Here is a 16,565-nt window from a genome sequence, read left to right as displayed (position 1 = left end):
ACCTGCTCCCTGCTGTTTCATTACATTGGTGTCAGAAGTGATCGGCCCTTGCATTCACGACAGCTCTTTGAAAGGAGGGAGTAGTGTAACGACCCTGGGTTTATAAGCGCGGAAATCGACCCTGCCACAGGAGCATGCTTTTGCGGCACAGTCGATTAGCGCGCCGGACCTCGGGCTAGAAGGTTGAGGGTTCGAGACCTGCTCCCTGCTGTTTCACTACAATACATAGAAAAAAACACACAAAAAACGGATGACCATGCTTTGTAATGTTTCTAAAACAATAAATGTTGCTCAATGTCTTTTCATTTTTGTGGCATGAGTGAGACAAAATGTTCAGCTGCCCCTTTAAGGGTGATTGGTTACCATAGTAACGGGACCGCGGCGCCTGCCACCTGTGTCTCTGTTCATGTCTACACTTGATACTTACATGTGACTTCCGCTATCAGAATACGAAGATTGCATTGAAAAGACGGATCTGGATGCATAAAAGTGGATTTTTGGTCTGATTGTGTTTAGATCTGTCTGACCACTCCAGGAGGTGGTCAGGAATTCATTGTGTACATATTTCTCCTCAGTCTGGACGAAATCAGGCTAGCAAAAGTGCATACAGTGGGCAGCGTCATCAGCACCCCTCCCTCAAGTCTCCAGAAAACTTCTGTTTTGGGAACAAGAGGCACCTTTTCAATATAACGTTGGAGGAAATAAGCCTCAGAAATGCTAGTCAGCTAGCTAAAAAAATTATGCCAACCCGTATACAATCCCTTTAGCATTGCTTGCTGACTAGCTACAGAGGTTAGCTGGCTAGTTAGCTACAGTAGTTAGCTACTGCCATCAGTTGTTGCGTTATCATATTTAGCATATTCCACCATTTGTAGTATGCATATTGTCGTTTGAATATAGGGAATCTGGACACGGTAGACACATTTAAGTTATTGATTGCTGATAATTTGTATAATTAATATTTGGGCCTGATATTTGTCATTTGGACTTGGAATAAAAATCAAATAAAAAGGTATGAATGCCGCGTTCAAACCAACTGGGAACTCGGAAGCTGAACTTGGAAATCTACGACTTCAGTGTCTTCAAGACAACTGGAAAATTGAACAAAAACGAGCTCCGACTGAAAAATTTGTTTTGAACGGTCATCCAACTCAGAAGCTGTGACCCAGCCAGCCAGACATTCCGGGTGATATATCTTGTCTTTGGAAACTAGGCCTGGATTTTTTACATTGCTGGAAATTCCACTTTTACATCAACATCTGTTTACAATTTGTATCAGAGTAATAAGTCAAAAATACCTAATACAGTTCATTCTTGGGGTTGATAAAGTTGGTCAACATACTCTAATTCCTACATGTTTATATCACACAAGGACAAGTCATTTTACCATCCAGAAATAGAACGGATTGTGACTTAAACATTGTTGGAGAGCGACAACAAAGTAGAAAGAGAAGCCATGTCTCATTAAGTGAGTGTATGTCTATATGGGATGAGTGAAACAGAAACGTTAACCATTATTAGCTATAAAGACTCAAATGGAATGCATTTACAAAACGTATATTTATTGATGAAAATAACATTTGAATGTAAACTTCAACAGAATCATCGTGCATCTCTAAAACACTTCACTAAAGAGGTGCAAATAACATCTGGTACACAGTGCAGAGGGAAATTCTGTGGTGTGTGTGTGTGTGTAAGAGAAATGTATCAGGACACAATCCTAGAGAGGTGTTTAAACATCTGGAAAGACACTTTTGACAAAAGCAAAGACTGGAACTACACTACAAGTGTGAGATGTTGTAGATGAAGAAACCATAGATGATGAAGAGGAAGAGCAGCCCGAGGATGACCAGGGTCAGGGTCACAACATTAAAGCAGCGTGCAGTCTTCCCGTGTTTTCTTGCTCCCTCCAAGTCTCCAACCATCTTCCTATCCCTGGACTGGAAGACAAAATGTAGAATAATTTATATTATGGAATCATTCACATGTTGCTGATTGTGTTTATGTAGCTATGCATATTAGTTAACAACATGCACAAGACATGACATGTCACACTAATGGGAGGATCTCAGTGATGTATTATCCTCTGTGGTTTAATACTCCTTAATACACTTTCAGAGGGCAGGTTGATAGAGCCTGTAGATGAGGTATAGGCTACACATTTTTTTAGAACAGTGTGATAACAAGAAAACAAAACATACATTTGGAACATTGTTATACTGTGCTCCTCTTTCCATAGTTCAAAGTTGGTCGCCCATATAATAACATGCCCAACTTCAAAATCCAGACAATTACACGCCCTACAACAGACAATGTTATATTAAGTCACTTAATTCCAACTCACCTTTATGGAGAAATACACTGCTAACATTCCGAGACATAATGGGTTGCCGTACACGAGGCTGCAAAGCGACCAGATAATGTGATCCCTGGGCTGAGGTACAACGGGCTGGGGCAGTCCCAAGACGACGGTATGTTGGAACTTGGGCGCTCCGTGAGGGTCTTCAAGGCGCATGTATTTATTTCCGTTCATTGGGACAAACTCTGGCTGATAGGATGGTGATTGATCCATGGCAAGCGAATACAGATTCTTATTTAGCTTAGTGTTAAAAAAACACAAAGCTTCTCGGGCAAACGAAAAAGAGCGAGCCGAAGAAAATTTTAATTTGTGAGGAAAGGTGAAGGCAAAACGTAGCCTATATAGCAGGAGCGGCGAAGGTTGCAGGCATAAGCACGGTTTCCAGTAAATTTGTAAATGTTGATTCCCCTAGAGACTCTCTTGCTCAATAGGGGAGGGGTTGTCTAACTTTTTGTTTTAGCTTTTGGGAGTGTAAACCAGTTAAACTGTATATCCTGCTCTCTACCTACCATTCCTAGTGGCAATAGTGGTAGGTGGATCGTTTGTCCAGTTCTGCAATAGGCTAACTAGCAATCATACCACAAAAAAAAATAATAATTCAAAGCTGCACCAATTTTATAAATAAATCCGCAACACCAGATGCATATCTGGTAGGCAGCGGAGAAGCCACGTACGTCATTGCGCAAGACATGAGACATCTAGCTCAATAAGCTCCCCTATTGAACTTGTCTAGGGACGATAACATGGTCCTACCTAAACTAGCCTACAACACCACCATGCAATGAGTAGTTTTTATATATCTTTATTTTATGTTTCATTCCATTTTGATTAGTTTTTGGTACTCGACAGTTTATAAGGTCTAAAAAGGCAGTGTCAGGTGAGTTTGGCTGTATTTCTTTTACTTCTGATACTGAAATGCGCTGTTGCGGATCATCATTCTCCAAAATCGTTTTATAATAACGTTGCAACATAGGTCTATGCTCCCAGCAGGCCCAGTCATTAAACAAAGCTTAAAGCACGCTCTGCCAGGTCTCCGATCCGAGCGGCTATTCTTTCTGCACATTCTTTCTGTTTCAATATAGCATACATATTTGTTTAACATTTTATGTGTCATAAACACAATTAGTCACATTGTTTTCATCTGATCAGGCTACTTCAAAGCTCTCCTGTATGCTACCAGCACACACGTTTGTCCACTCGAATATAATTCCAGCATCCAAACTGTGCCCTGGCCATTTGAGGAATGGAAAGAGGCATCTGTTACAAAACACCAAAACGTTGAATGACATTCCCAGATTGTCAAAACAAACCTTTGACACTGGATAGGGAGTGATGCATTTCCTGTTGGTCGAGATTGACATACTATATTTGATAAAACAAAAAATCTTTATTTAATTAACTAACTAGGCAAGTCAGTTAAGAGCAAATTCTTATTTACAATGACAGTCTACCAAGGAACAGTGGGTTAAATGCTTTTTTCAGGGGCAGAATGACAGATGTTAATTTAGTCAGTTTAGGGATTCAATCCAGAATCCTTTCGATTGCTGGCCCAACGCTACCTGCCGCCCCAGTATGTAGTAATCAGTATGTAGTTGTGCTTTGCTTATTTGTGGTGTGGTTCATTGGCACATAAACCTGTTGGTGGTAAATTCATTGCATATATTTTATACAATTATAAATATAGCATAACATGTTAAAAATCGTATTTCCCCCTAGCTGATCATTGTCTGCAGAAAAGCAAGGACTCAAGTTTTGCCCGTAATGGATGGCGAACTCTCAACATCGGCCCGTAGCCCTTCGTGGCATTGACTGTGCCACAAAAGCATGCTGAAGTGGCATGGTTGATATTGTGTTTGAACACTGGATCGCTAGTTAGGAAAGCTTAAAGTACGCTCTGCCTGTTCTTCACAACTGATCTTGGAGACCAACTGTGTGACAAGGCTTTTATTCCAGCCCAGTAACACTCCTATCAACTAATCAAGGGCATGATATGTAGAATCAGGCTTAGTCCTGGGCAATAACAGCCGGCATACCCTGGAGTTAAGATTGGTGTAAAGAAGACCTGACACACCAAAACCACACATATCGCATTACCTTTTGATTTATTAGCATCTCATTTTGTGGTTAAAAGATGTTCACAATTTCTTGTTAATATAACAAATCACTTCATGGGCGATATGAGCGGGAATGCTACCTTACACAGAAACACTAACAGTGATGAGATGCAACATAGCAATCGAGTCTGGAGGCTTGTGAGAAGAGATAAGGACTATTTCCTTTACAGGAAACAGTGGTGCTTCTTAATTCCCCAGCCCTAACTCAACCAAACCACAACTCTTCAGTGATTAATTTTGGTACAGAGTATCTACACAAATCAACACTAATATACAGAAAACATTTAGTACATGACAATTTTTACATAGTGATTAAAAGTCTAGGCAAAGCCCTGATCCTGCCATGGTGTTAGGTATTTGTGACTAACCCAAAAAGGCACTGCTTTGTTGTTTTGGCTGCGAGGATGAGGACTTAATTCATGACTGAATCACACCGATCGTTGGCTTGAAACAATTTCTAATATAACCAAGAAATATGGTGAAGGCCTAAGCAATTGTTTTTTTTAAAAGAAAACTCAGAAGTTTAAACTGCTAAATACTGTACAATAATTATGAACCTTATTTGAAGACATTGGTGGTTTGTTTAACTAGAATAAATGTCATATTTTGCATTTAGGCTAGCTAACGCATACCTGTTTAAGCTAACTATCAGGGCATACATGAGGCATGGATACACAAACAATAAGTAATTGGGAAAGAGATTAAACAATATACTGCCAATGGAATAAAAATTATACTATAAACTGAATAAATGCACAGCTTTTCAGATAGCGTCTATGTATTTGACTGATGTGGGGACAGATCTTCTCCCATAGGGCTGCAGTCTGACTATATTCATTTCTGTGTGAACTTAGGTAAAATGGACAGAAAACGACATGTAAGAACTGACAGCAATGCTGTCTCTCGTCATCTGTGCAGTAAGTAGCCTGAGGAATTACAAAAACAATCATGATAGCTTGCCATTTAATTAGCTATAGCATTTACGGACGGTCGGTAGTAAGATATTCTATAGCGGATGGTAAGTGCAACTGCCCCCAGGTGGAAGTTAAGGCATCACATCTTGGAGGAGGCAGCAATGGTAGAGGCACCTCCACGGGTGTAAACTCTCACAGTGTCCTTGGAGAGAGGAGGAGGGAAGGAGACAAAGGGAGAGAAAGAGAAGAGAGCTCAACACTAAACTTGAGAGAAACAAATATATTCCATCCAATTATTCCCAAGAATCTGCAACGAGCCGTCTCAGATATGCAAGTGCTTTTCCTATTTAAATTATACTTTGAATGAAATACCCTTTTAATTGACATAAGCTTTAGTGTCCGTTGACAAGAATGAATGGACTTACCTTCGTGGGCTCAGTGTTTTTGAGTAGGGTCTGAACCCCGTTCCCATAGTCTGCATGCACAGCCATCAGATTCTGAACCTGGAAAAACAGGGCGCAGAGACAGTCAGAAGTGTTGATAGCGATGGCAGTAAAATAGATGCATTATACAACATTGCATTGCAAAGATGACCTTCATGGTAGTGAGGCAGATGATGCCTGGGAAACATACAGTGCCTTCAGAAAGTATTCGCACCACTTGACTTTTTCCCACATCTTGTTGTGTTATACAGCCTGAATTTAAATAGAGATCTTTTATTTTTTCTGGCCTACACACAATACCCCATAATGTCAACATTTAATAACGCTTTCCTAAATATTTATAAACTCAATTCAAAAGGAAAAGATGAAATGTTTTGAGTCAACAAAGTATTCAACCTGTTTGTTATGGCAGCCTAAATAAGCTCAGGAGTAAAAATGTGTTTAACAAGTCACATAATAAGTTGCATGGACTCACTTGTGCAATAATATTGTATAAGATGAGTTTAATGACTACCTCATCTCTGTACAATACACAAAACTATCTGAAAGACCCCTCAGTCGAGCAGTGAATTTCAAACAGATTCAACCACAAAAACCAGGGATGTTGTTCAATGTCTGGCAAAGATAGGTACCTATCGGGAGATAAAATAAATAAAAAACTGACATTGAATATCCCTTTGAGCATGGTGAAGTCACTAATTACACTTGGCTGGTGAATACACCTAGTTATTACAAAGATACAGGCATCCTTCCTAACTGATGGAGAGGAAGGAAACCGCTCCCGGATTTCATCATGAGGCCAATGGTGACTTTACAACAATTACAGAGTTGAATGGCTGTGATAGAAGAACTGAGGATGGATCAACATCATTGTAGTTACTCCACAATACTGATCTTATTGACAGAGTGAAACAGAAGCCTGTAAAGAATAAAAATCCTAGAGGTAAAACCTGGTTCAGTCTGCTTTCCACCAGACACTGGGAGATGAATTCACCTTTCAGTAGGATAATAACCTAAAACAAGGCCACATCTACACTGGAGTTGCTTACAGTACCAATAAGACAGTGAATGTTCCTGGGTGGCCGAGTCACAGTTTTGACTTAAATCTGCTTGAAAATCTATGGCAAGACCTGAAAATGGTTGCCTAGCCACGCCAAACAACCAATTTGACAGAGCTTGAAGAATTTGGAAAATAAAAATTGGCAAATTTTGCTGTAATCGCTGCCAAAGGTGATTCTAACATGTATCGATTCAGGGGGTTTATTTTTCATATTATATACACATTTACAAATATTTGATTTTTTTCTTCTACAGACTATTTTGTGTAGATCGTTACAATTAAATTCATTTTAATCCCACTTCGTACCAAAATGTGGAAAAAGTCAAGGGGTGTGAATACTCTCTGATGACAGTGTGGTAGAGAGGAGATTTTGATTTGAATAGTAATGATGATGTTGATTAAAAAAACATGAAGATAGAAATAACATGATTGCTGATCACAATGATGATGAAAAATGGTGACTTAGACAATCAAAATGAGGAGGAGGAGAACTCACCCAGCGTTTCTGGATGAAGACTTGGGCTCCCTTCAGGGCACCAGCCATGTTCTGACAGAGCCTCTGGCGCTCCTCCTCATTCAGCACCTCGGTGAAGAAGGTACGCACCTGCAATACACCCACACACAAGGTCAGATCACTGGTCACCCCCATCCAACAGATTTATTAATGTATCAATAAATAAGCATTTCATTATATGTAATTATTACAGTTCATACTGTATAAATAATTCAATTGAAATACATTCATTAGGCCATAATCTATGGATTTCACATGACTGGGAATACAGATATGCATCTGTTAGTCACATACACCTTAAAAAAAATGTTTTTTTAACGTGACCACCATTTGCCTCATGCTGCGAGACATATCTCCTTCGCATAGTTAATCAGGCTGTTGATTGTGGCCAGTGGAATGTCGTCCCACTCCTTTACAATGGCTGTGCGAAGTTACTGGATATTGGCGGGAACTGGAACACACTGTCGTACACGTCAATCCAGAGCATCCCAAACATGCTTAATAGGTGACATGTCTGGTTAGTATGCAGGCCATGGAAGAACTGGGACATTTTCAGCTTCCAGGAATTGTGTACAGATCATTGCGACATGGAGCGATGCATTATCATGCTGAAACAGGAGGTGATGGCGGCAGATGAATGGCACGACAACGGGCCTCAGGATCTCGTCACGGTATCTCTGTGCATTCAAATTGCCATTAATAAAATGCAATTGTGTTAGTTGTCCGTAGCTTATGCCTGCCCATACCATAACCCCACCATGGGGGCCGCTGTTCAAAACGTTGACATCAGCAAACTACTCGCCAAAAAAAACACCCTTCACGTGGCCTAAAGTTGTGAGGCCGGTTGTACGTACTGCTAAATTCTCTAAAAACGGTGTTGGAGGTGGCTTATGGTAGATAAATGAACATTAAATTCTTGGACATGAGCTCTGTTGGACAATCCTGCAGTCAGCATGCCAATTGCACACTCAAGACTTGAGACGGCTGTGGGATTGTGTTGGGTGATAAAACTGCACATTTTAGAGTGGCCTTTTATTGTCCACTGCACAAGGTGCATCTGTGTAATGATCACGCTGTTTAAAATTTGCGTCTTGATATGCCACACCTGTCAGGTGGATGGATTATCTTGGCAAAGGAGAAATGATCACTAACAGGGACGAAAGAAAAGCTTTTTGAACAAATGGAACATTTCTGGGATCTTTTATTTCAACTCATCAAACATGGGACCAACACTTTACCTGTTGCATTTGTTATTTTGTTCAGTCCATTTCCAAAACTGTGGTTTACTTTAATGTAACTAGGGCTGACCCCAATTAGTTGACTAGTGGATTGTTTGGCCGACCAAGATTTTGTTTTGTCAAGCAGTAGCAAATAAAATAAATAAAATATACACACCCACATCTTTAAAAAAAAAAAAAAAAAAATGGAACACAAGACGTCTGATTCACACCCATCTCAGTGAACTAATCCACTGCGCTCTACATAGATACATTACCTGTGTGACATTATCATCGTCAGCGCTGTTGTAGCGGCCCACATCTGGGGACACCTTAAACCTGGTTTCCACGTGCTGTCGCTGGGCCTCTGGAGCACTGAAGCTGTTGGGGAAGTAGTTGGGAGCGCCAGCCTGGTTGTCGAACATGCACATAGGCCCGTCTCGCTGATAGTTGGCCACACGGGTCCTGAAGGGGCAGTTGACGGGCAGCTGCAGGTAGTTGGTTCCCAGCCGGTGGCGGTGTGTGTCTGGGTAGGAGAACAGACGCCCCTGCAGCATCTTGTCAGGGCTGGGCTCGATGCCAGGGGGCATATTGCTGGGGTCAAAGGCCAGCTGCTCGATCTCAGCAAAGTAGTTGGCAGGGTTTCTGTTGAGCACCAACCTCCCCACGGGAATGAGGGGGTACTCCTTGTGAGACCACACCTAAGGAAAATGAGAAGTGCTGATACTTCTCAGGCCAAAAAAGGTACATGGATGTGCAAGAGATTTCTAGCCAGTCTTGGAAGACAAAGATGTTTTTTTAATAGAAAATGTAAGTGTGCATGACCCCTATACTGTACTATTTTCACATAATAATTATCCTGACTAGACTGCAGCTATTGAGTCAGTTGCCCATTATTGTACCATTGACAAATGCTACCACTCCATAGTAGATCTCAGACCACTTTCAGATCTTTCAGTGGTTATGTGGAGTATGTCCCCCTCTGGTGGAAAAGTCAGAGTACTGCAAATGTACAATATTTTTGGGGACATCTTGCTTAAAATGGCTAACAAAGTACAATACTAAGACATTTAAGGCATTTCTGTCACATTCTTTAAAAAACTATGCAAAGCATTGATACAAATGTATGCACCTACTATAAGGGTTAGAGTCCCCACATAATTGAAATTGAGTATTAAAACTGTATCTCTATGTATCTCTATGGTACCTTGGTCAGGTCAAAGGGGTTCCACTGGAACTTCTCAGCCTGGTCAAAGGTCATGACCTGGATGTAGAATGACCAGGAGGGGAATTTGCCGTTGGCGATGGAGGTGTAAAGGTCTCGGATGGCGTAGTCCGGGTCGGTGGAGGCCAGGCGCTCGGCATCCTCAGGCTTCAAGTTCTTGATACCCTGGTTGGTCTGAGAGGAGAGCAGAGGAAGGATGCTATGGGTTACTATGGGACCCGTCCCAATTTGTATAACTACGTTTCCTTCTTTTACCACCATTACTCTCTTGCATCCTTCAGTTAATTAAGTATTGTCGACTCCTATATCCATTTAAGTGTAGTACATTTCACTAGTCCTGTACTATCCATTCATTCACAACATAATTTTTAGTTGTGCTCTGACCTTGTAGTGGAACTTGCAGTAGACGGGCTGACGCTCGGCGTTGACCAGCTTGAAGGTGTGGGATCCGTAGCCATTCATGTGGCGGAAGCCGTCGGGCAGACCACGGTCACTGAACAGGAAGGACACCTTCATAGAGATTAAGACAAAATTATTAACAAAAAGGCACATATTCAGTCAATTTAGCCAATGTGATATGTAAATAAGATATAATAAAATTTTTAAAAAACATGTAAGTAGAAGCATGATATAATAATCTGATCAGAAAACAGATTTAAAACTATTTAAACTAAATGCAGCAACCGCCATTTCTAGATATAGTGGCATAGCTTTAAAGTTGTTAATGGAGTGAAATCTGAAACGACAATGTATTTTTGGATTCTAACTAACTATTGTGCGTGCACGTGTAAAGGTTTGGTGTCAGGTAGAGAGGAGCAGGTACCGTACCTGATGCATACACTCAGGCCGCAGGCTCCAGAAATCCCACACCATGTCTGGGTCCTTCAGGTGAGTCTGGGGGTTGCGCTTCTGAGAGTGGACGAAGGACGGGAACTGCACAAAACAAAAGGGAAAAAATCAGAGAGATGTGGTAATGGCATTTAATATTACACGGGGAGATGAACTAATGGAGTAGCCTGGTTCCCAGTCAGTTTAGCTAACGTTCCACTCCTTGTACTCCATGTCATGTGTCAAAGACTGAATCTTGGCAAGGCACACCCAGGCGCAATCTTGACTCACGTGTCTGTACTCACCAGCATGGCGTCCCTGATAAAGAAGATGGGGGTGTTGTTGCCAGTAAGGTCCCAGTTGCCCTCGTCAGTGTAGAACTTGACTGCAAAGCCACGTGGGTCTCGCACTGTGTCAGCTGAGCCTGATTCCCCAGCTACATGAGTTTGAGACAAAATTGGTTGATATGAAACTCACACATGGACAACCAGTATAAACAAATTATTTGTAGAATTAAAAAAATATGACATTGTGTATTTTCTGGTATTTATTCAATGATGTATTGATGTACAGTGGGGTCTGAAATGATTGACACCATTGATAAAGACAATAGAATATATGACTGTATACATTAATACATTCAAATACTGAGCTATATTGTATGCTCATAAAAATTGGGGGAAATAACATTTTTCTAAATATTTGATGAGTTGGAGAACACATCTTAGAGGATTCCTACATACAGAATCCTTCCAGATCCTTGATATCCTTCGTCTGCACTTATAAACTTCCCTCTTCAATTCAAACCACAGGTTTTCAATGGGTTTCATGTCCGGAGACAGATGGAGATTGCAAAATGTGGATTTTGTGGCCAATTAAGCTTTTCTATAGCTTCCAAAACACCTGTTTTTTTGTTGTTGTTTCTTTTACAATGGTGGGGAAGTACCTAGATGGAGGCGCGTTGGCTTCAGAAAGCACCCCTCTGTCAGTCATCTAGTGTATATATTACAGGAGCAATTAGGGTTAAGTACCTTGCTCAAGATCATGTCAACAGCTTTTTCACCTAATCGGCTCGGGATTTGAACAAGCAACCTTTTGGCTATTGGCCCAATGCTCTTATCCTCTAGGCTACCGGACTGTCCAGAATTCTGATATCGGCAAACACTGCTTTTGCAGACAAGCATGATTAGTCATTCCATATACAGTAACAGTAGTCTAATTGGTAGCTAGCAAATCTGATAGGGTTTCTTTTTGCATGTCCTTAAGGAAACAAAGGGAACTCTGTAAATGTGTTTGTAGCAGTTTTATAGAAACGTTGGAGTGAGCAGCCTCAAAATACTATTTTATCATGTAAGTTGAGTAAATACCAGGGGGAAAAAAAGACAAAAATGTAATGTAGTCTTACCCACGGTGGAAAAGCGAATGGCAATAGGTGTGGTCTTGCCCACATGCTCAAACACCTTGGCCTTGCAGTAGCGAGAGATGTCATGTGTCACCTCAAAGTACCCAAAAGCTCCTGTGGTGGAAGAGGCAGGACATGGACAGTTACTGTGTATAAATCTAGCTAGTTAGGTTAGTGAGTAAACACTTACTTATAAAGCCATGCACATGGTGCACTTTACCCTTCTGTAGAGGGGGCCAACAACAACAGACCGTCACATGGTGCACTTTACCCTTCTGTAGAGGGGGCCAACAACAACAGACCGTCACATGATCAAGCATGGTCCTAATAATATTCTGCCCCGACTAAAGAGCAGTTCACAGTATTTTGGTCTAGACCGAAAAGTAGGTCAACACTTTCTAATGTTTATTTAAAATATGATAGGCCTGTCTAGGGAAGTGTTTCCCCCATACCCTTACTTTGTGAGGGTCCAACAAATCTAGTGGCGTAGATAGTCCCTCCCTTTCAGGGGACCAAAAGTATTTGGGACAAATTCACTTATATGTATATTAAAGTAGTCAAAAGTTTAGTATTTGGTCCCATATTCCTAGCACACAATGATTACGTCAAGCTTGTGACTATACAAAGTTGTTGGATGCAATACGTTTGGAGCTCACTGTATATAGCATAAATGCCAATCAGTTTCGATGAAATGTATTGGTAGTGCTTGACACCCACCGCCTCCCTTGGCATGCACCACCCTCTCTGGGATGCGCTCGCGGTCAAAGTGGGCCATCTCGTCTATGAACGGGGTGTCCTGCACTAGGAGTGGCCCCCGGGGACCCGCTGTTATTATATTCAACTTGTCCCCTATCGGGTGACCAGCCCCAGTGGTCAGGTTGTCTGGCCTCTGAAGGGGAAGAAATGACATAGCCATCATACAGAAGACACTGCACTACAATTTTTTTTATTTACACAGTCATTAGGCCTAGTCTCTCACTTTTCCTTTGGTAACAGAGTAGGTCCTTTCCCTGACTCCACATCAGCTGCACTTACACAGTTTATTAATTTACTTGCTCTCAGGAGACATAACTACACACACATTAAGACTAGGAATGTACAGGAATACTTTGTGCACCTGACACTTAATAGCCTGGGCGCAAGACTCAATGGTCCCATTAGGAATGTGTGATATAGGTACAATTCTGACATTATACAGGTCTAGTGTTTTGTACTTTGAATGATCAAACATCAGCTTCATTGCACAATTGCTCCAATTCAATGTGTGCATTATAAAATAGTCTAAAAGCCACTTAAAAACGGTTCTCATCTCTCATTTGGCCTTGTTTACTTAAAATCTTGCTTAATGTTTACCCGTTAAGCCTACCCTTCCTGCACCAATAATTAGGTAACCATGAGTTGACATGGCTAAAGTCCAGGCTAAACTATAGCAAGACAATGACCAAGATACATTTGCTATCCCAACAAATCAAGGTCCATATATTCCAGTTATTGCAAAGAATCACTGATTATTTTATTCTCAATTTGCAATATTTTCAAGTTAAACCAGCAAAATACACTCAAGCAATCAACTTCTTGGCATTTAAGTGAGGTAATATAGTTGACGCTAAATAAATCAATAAAAAAATAGCTTCTCTGCAGTTGTGTTATTTCAATACATTAGATCAAATTAAAATCACATTTTATTGGTCACATACACTCATAATAACATCTGCTAAACATGTGTAACGAAAGTATGGGAGTAAAAGCTAGCTAAACTTGGAATTCTATTCAACAAATATCAAGAAAGCCCGAACTGCACGGGTTTCCACTAGTTTAAGAAGAAAAATACTAGAAATGTGCGGGGTTATTGACTTTGTGATTGTGGGTGTAGCAGCTAATGAAGACCAGCTGCAAGTGCAAGATAGCTAGCTAATAAGTAGTAATAGGCTAACGTTAGTTGTAGGCTGCATGATCAAAAACAGACACAATTCAAAAACAAATGTGCATTCTTTGGTCGTGGTATTGAACAGTACCATGGTTCTGTAAAGGTGTTGATAACTAGCTATCTAACGTTAGAATTATAGTTAAGTAGTCCAGGAGGAAAAATGCGACCTTGGATGATCGCTCACCATTTCTAAACAGAATTGCACAACACAAACTAAGCATAGAAATAGACAAACCTGAGCGCTTCGGTCCTCTTTCCATAGCTTCAGTTGGTCGGTTGCTTTCCCTCTATCCTCGTCCATCTTGAAGGCAGAAGTTTTAACCACAACTGCGTGGGGGAAAAAAATATTTCTGAGTGCTAACGTTATTTAGCCACTGTACTTTGTACGATTAGGGTCCTCCTGCTTGTTACCCGACTCCTATTCGATGCTGGATCACCAGCTACTTTCGGACCAAAGGGCAAAAAATAATGTACCCCTTGCTGCCACCCATCACACCATTAAAAGGTGGTGTTGCAGAACTAGGCGGTGTTAAACATGTAGCCCGACCCAAGACCCAAAGGTGGGCGGGATATTTCTACGAGTGGTCAATCATTGGTTCACGTTGTCTAGTCGAACTAGAAGCTTGCGATCCAACTCAACCCTCACGTGAGGCAACATACTAAATGCATTTAAACATGTGGAATATGTACATTGCTAGTTGGCCAGTTTGGCAGGGATTCATTTCATATTTATCAGATTATGCTGACCACATTTACTAAAGGTATCACAAGAGCAGTTACTATATATCTGCTGTGTGCACTCATGTTGTGTTGTCACGGAAACATACGCACACAGACAGAGAGATAGCTGTATTCCCTTTTATTAATAGTCTGTAGTCAGTAAATTTATAGAAAATACAAAAATGACTGTTTTACTGCTTGTTGAGATTTGTTAAATTGAGTGGACACAAGGCTATTTAGCCATTTCAATTGGGAGCATAGGTTGTGAAAGGCAGAAAGGGGTGACTGGATGGATATAGGTGGCTTCAAGGGAAGAATCATGGACCTTTTTATTTTAACTCAATATTCACATCCAAAGAACATAAAATAGTCAGGAGGCAGAGTTGAATGTATTAGCTTAATTCTGTGAAAAGTGGGAAGCATACAGTATACTTCTATGTTATTGTAAGAATCCACTGTTCCATGCACTTAGAAAAAAAGGTTCCAAAAGGGTTCTTTGGCTGTCCCCATAGCGGAACCCTTTTTTGGTTCCAGGTAGAACCCTCTGTGGAAAGGGTTTTACATGGAAGCAAAAAGGGTTCTACCTGGAACCAAAAAGTGATTTTGAAAAGGTTCTCCCGTGGGGACACCAGAAGAACCCTATTAGGTTCTAGATAAGACCTTTTTTTCTAAGCATGTAGGTTGCTGAGATGTTACCTCCAACAAAGAATCCACAAAAACCTTTTTGAAAATGAAAGAATAGATGCTAATTGGGATCCTTGCTATGAGCATAACTCTGACCCTAAACTTAACCCCAACCTAACACTTACCTTAACTCTTTTAAATCTGAACTTCAATAGAGTGACGTCATAGATAGGGTATTACAAGCATCCCACTGATAAGGAAATGTATTTTAGTAAATGATTAGAATGTTACAGTCCTGAAACCATATGTCTGAAACCATGTGATTGTATGAAATTAATTTGAATCATTAGATTATTATAATACATGTGTGTAAGTGTTAGACTCATTCAATGATTATATTATAATACTGTGCGTGGTTTTAGTCGGAATCAACGTTTAGGGAACAATGTGTCTAGTGTTTTGAGAACAGACTATCTGTCTGAGCCAGATCCGAGGCGACCTTGGCTGGGACACTGAGTGCTCCCCAGTCCCAGGTCTCTCCCTATCTTAGGGGAGGGTAGGAAGACACTATTCTCACGTACTCCCCTAGGCTTTATTGGCGGGCGGATTTAATGGTTGGTGTGGAAGTATGTGTGTCGCTATAAATTGAAGGTCCTGTACTGTACATGTCAGAACATTCCCGTGAATAAACATTTCACTTTGGTAAACTGGGCTTCTGTCTGTTTTCGTTTCTATCAGTATCTTACAAATACTGATATAACAGACTGAGGGTAACATAATTTAATTGGTAAATGAACAGGAGTATAGAATTCTCCTGACACCCACTTAGCATATTTCCTGCCCCCTCTGGGTGTGTTTGAGGTGATAACTGTTAACAACACCTATTACACAAATGGACAGAAGTGCAAAATCATAAATTTTATTTTTTTCCATTATTCATAGATTTTCAGATATTAAAAACAAAAACAGTACAACCCCAACCCCTCATTCTCCCATCCATCCACCCCCTCCCTCCAAGGTATCTATAAAAGATAAATAGGAAAGAAAAACCAAAACAAACAATGATAGAAACAAAACCAATGGGGGAAAAAAGTTATACAAAAATTATTATCAGCACAAATGGCCACTAGAACAGACATGACTGCTTACCAAACTATGCAAGTTACACTAAGTAATAGACAGACTCTCCACGCACTGTATTAATGGGGACCAGTTTAA

At 40.7% G+C, this 16,565-nt stretch overlaps 2 protein-coding genes across 2 annotated transcripts; both read right to left on the bottom strand.

Annotated features, from left to right (window-relative positions):
- Positions 1-1,541: 1,541 nt before the first annotated feature.
- Positions 1,542-2,673, bottom strand: iip2 (interferon inducible protein 2). Its single transcript, NM_001124369.1, is given in 2 exon segments — positions 1,542-1,940; positions 2,345-2,673. Coding segments are annotated over 2 exon segments (387 nt in total). The 5' UTR covers positions 2,573-2,673; the 3' UTR covers positions 1,542-1,781.
- A 1,771-nt stretch (positions 2,674-4,444) lies between these two features.
- LOC110493756 (catalase) lies at positions 4,445-14,336 on the bottom strand. The gene is made up of 11 exons (XM_021568213.3): positions 14,239-14,336; positions 12,794-12,965; positions 12,080-12,190; positions 10,980-11,110; positions 10,675-10,779; positions 10,231-10,356; positions 9,829-10,020; positions 8,900-9,322; positions 7,387-7,494; positions 5,813-5,890; positions 4,445-5,589 (listed from the first exon to the last, which is right to left on the bottom strand). The coding sequence occupies exons 1-11, from the start codon at positions 14,302-14,304 to the stop codon at positions 5,527-5,529; spliced, it is 1,575 nt and encodes a 524-aa protein (XP_021423888.3). The 5' UTR covers positions 14,305-14,336; the 3' UTR covers positions 4,445-5,526.
- Positions 14,337-16,565: the final 2,229 nt, after the last annotated feature.

The sequence above is a fragment of the Oncorhynchus mykiss genome, chromosome 17 (genome assembly GCF_057628025.1).
Source record: "Oncorhynchus mykiss isolate SJ-2025 chromosome 17, ASM5762802v1, whole genome shotgun sequence".
In the NCBI taxonomy this organism is placed as follows: Eukaryota; Metazoa; Chordata; class Actinopteri; order Salmoniformes; family Salmonidae; genus Oncorhynchus; species Oncorhynchus mykiss.
Note: the sequence above shows the minus strand (reverse complement) of the source record. Positions and strands in the feature narration are given on the sequence as shown.

Coding starts and splice junctions, on each gene's coding strand:
- LOC110493756 (XM_021568213.3), bottom strand. CDS start 14,304: ATGGACGAGGATAGAGGGAAAGCAACCGACCAACTGAAGCTATGGAAA. Junction 7,495..8,899: donor ACGATGATAATGTCACACAG/GTAATGTATCTA, acceptor GGTGTATTGCAG/GTGCGTACCTTCTTCACCGA. Junction 5,891..7,386: donor TCTTCATCCAGAAACGCTGG/GTGAGTTCTCCT, acceptor CTGTTTTTCCAG/GTTCAGAATCTGATGGCTGT.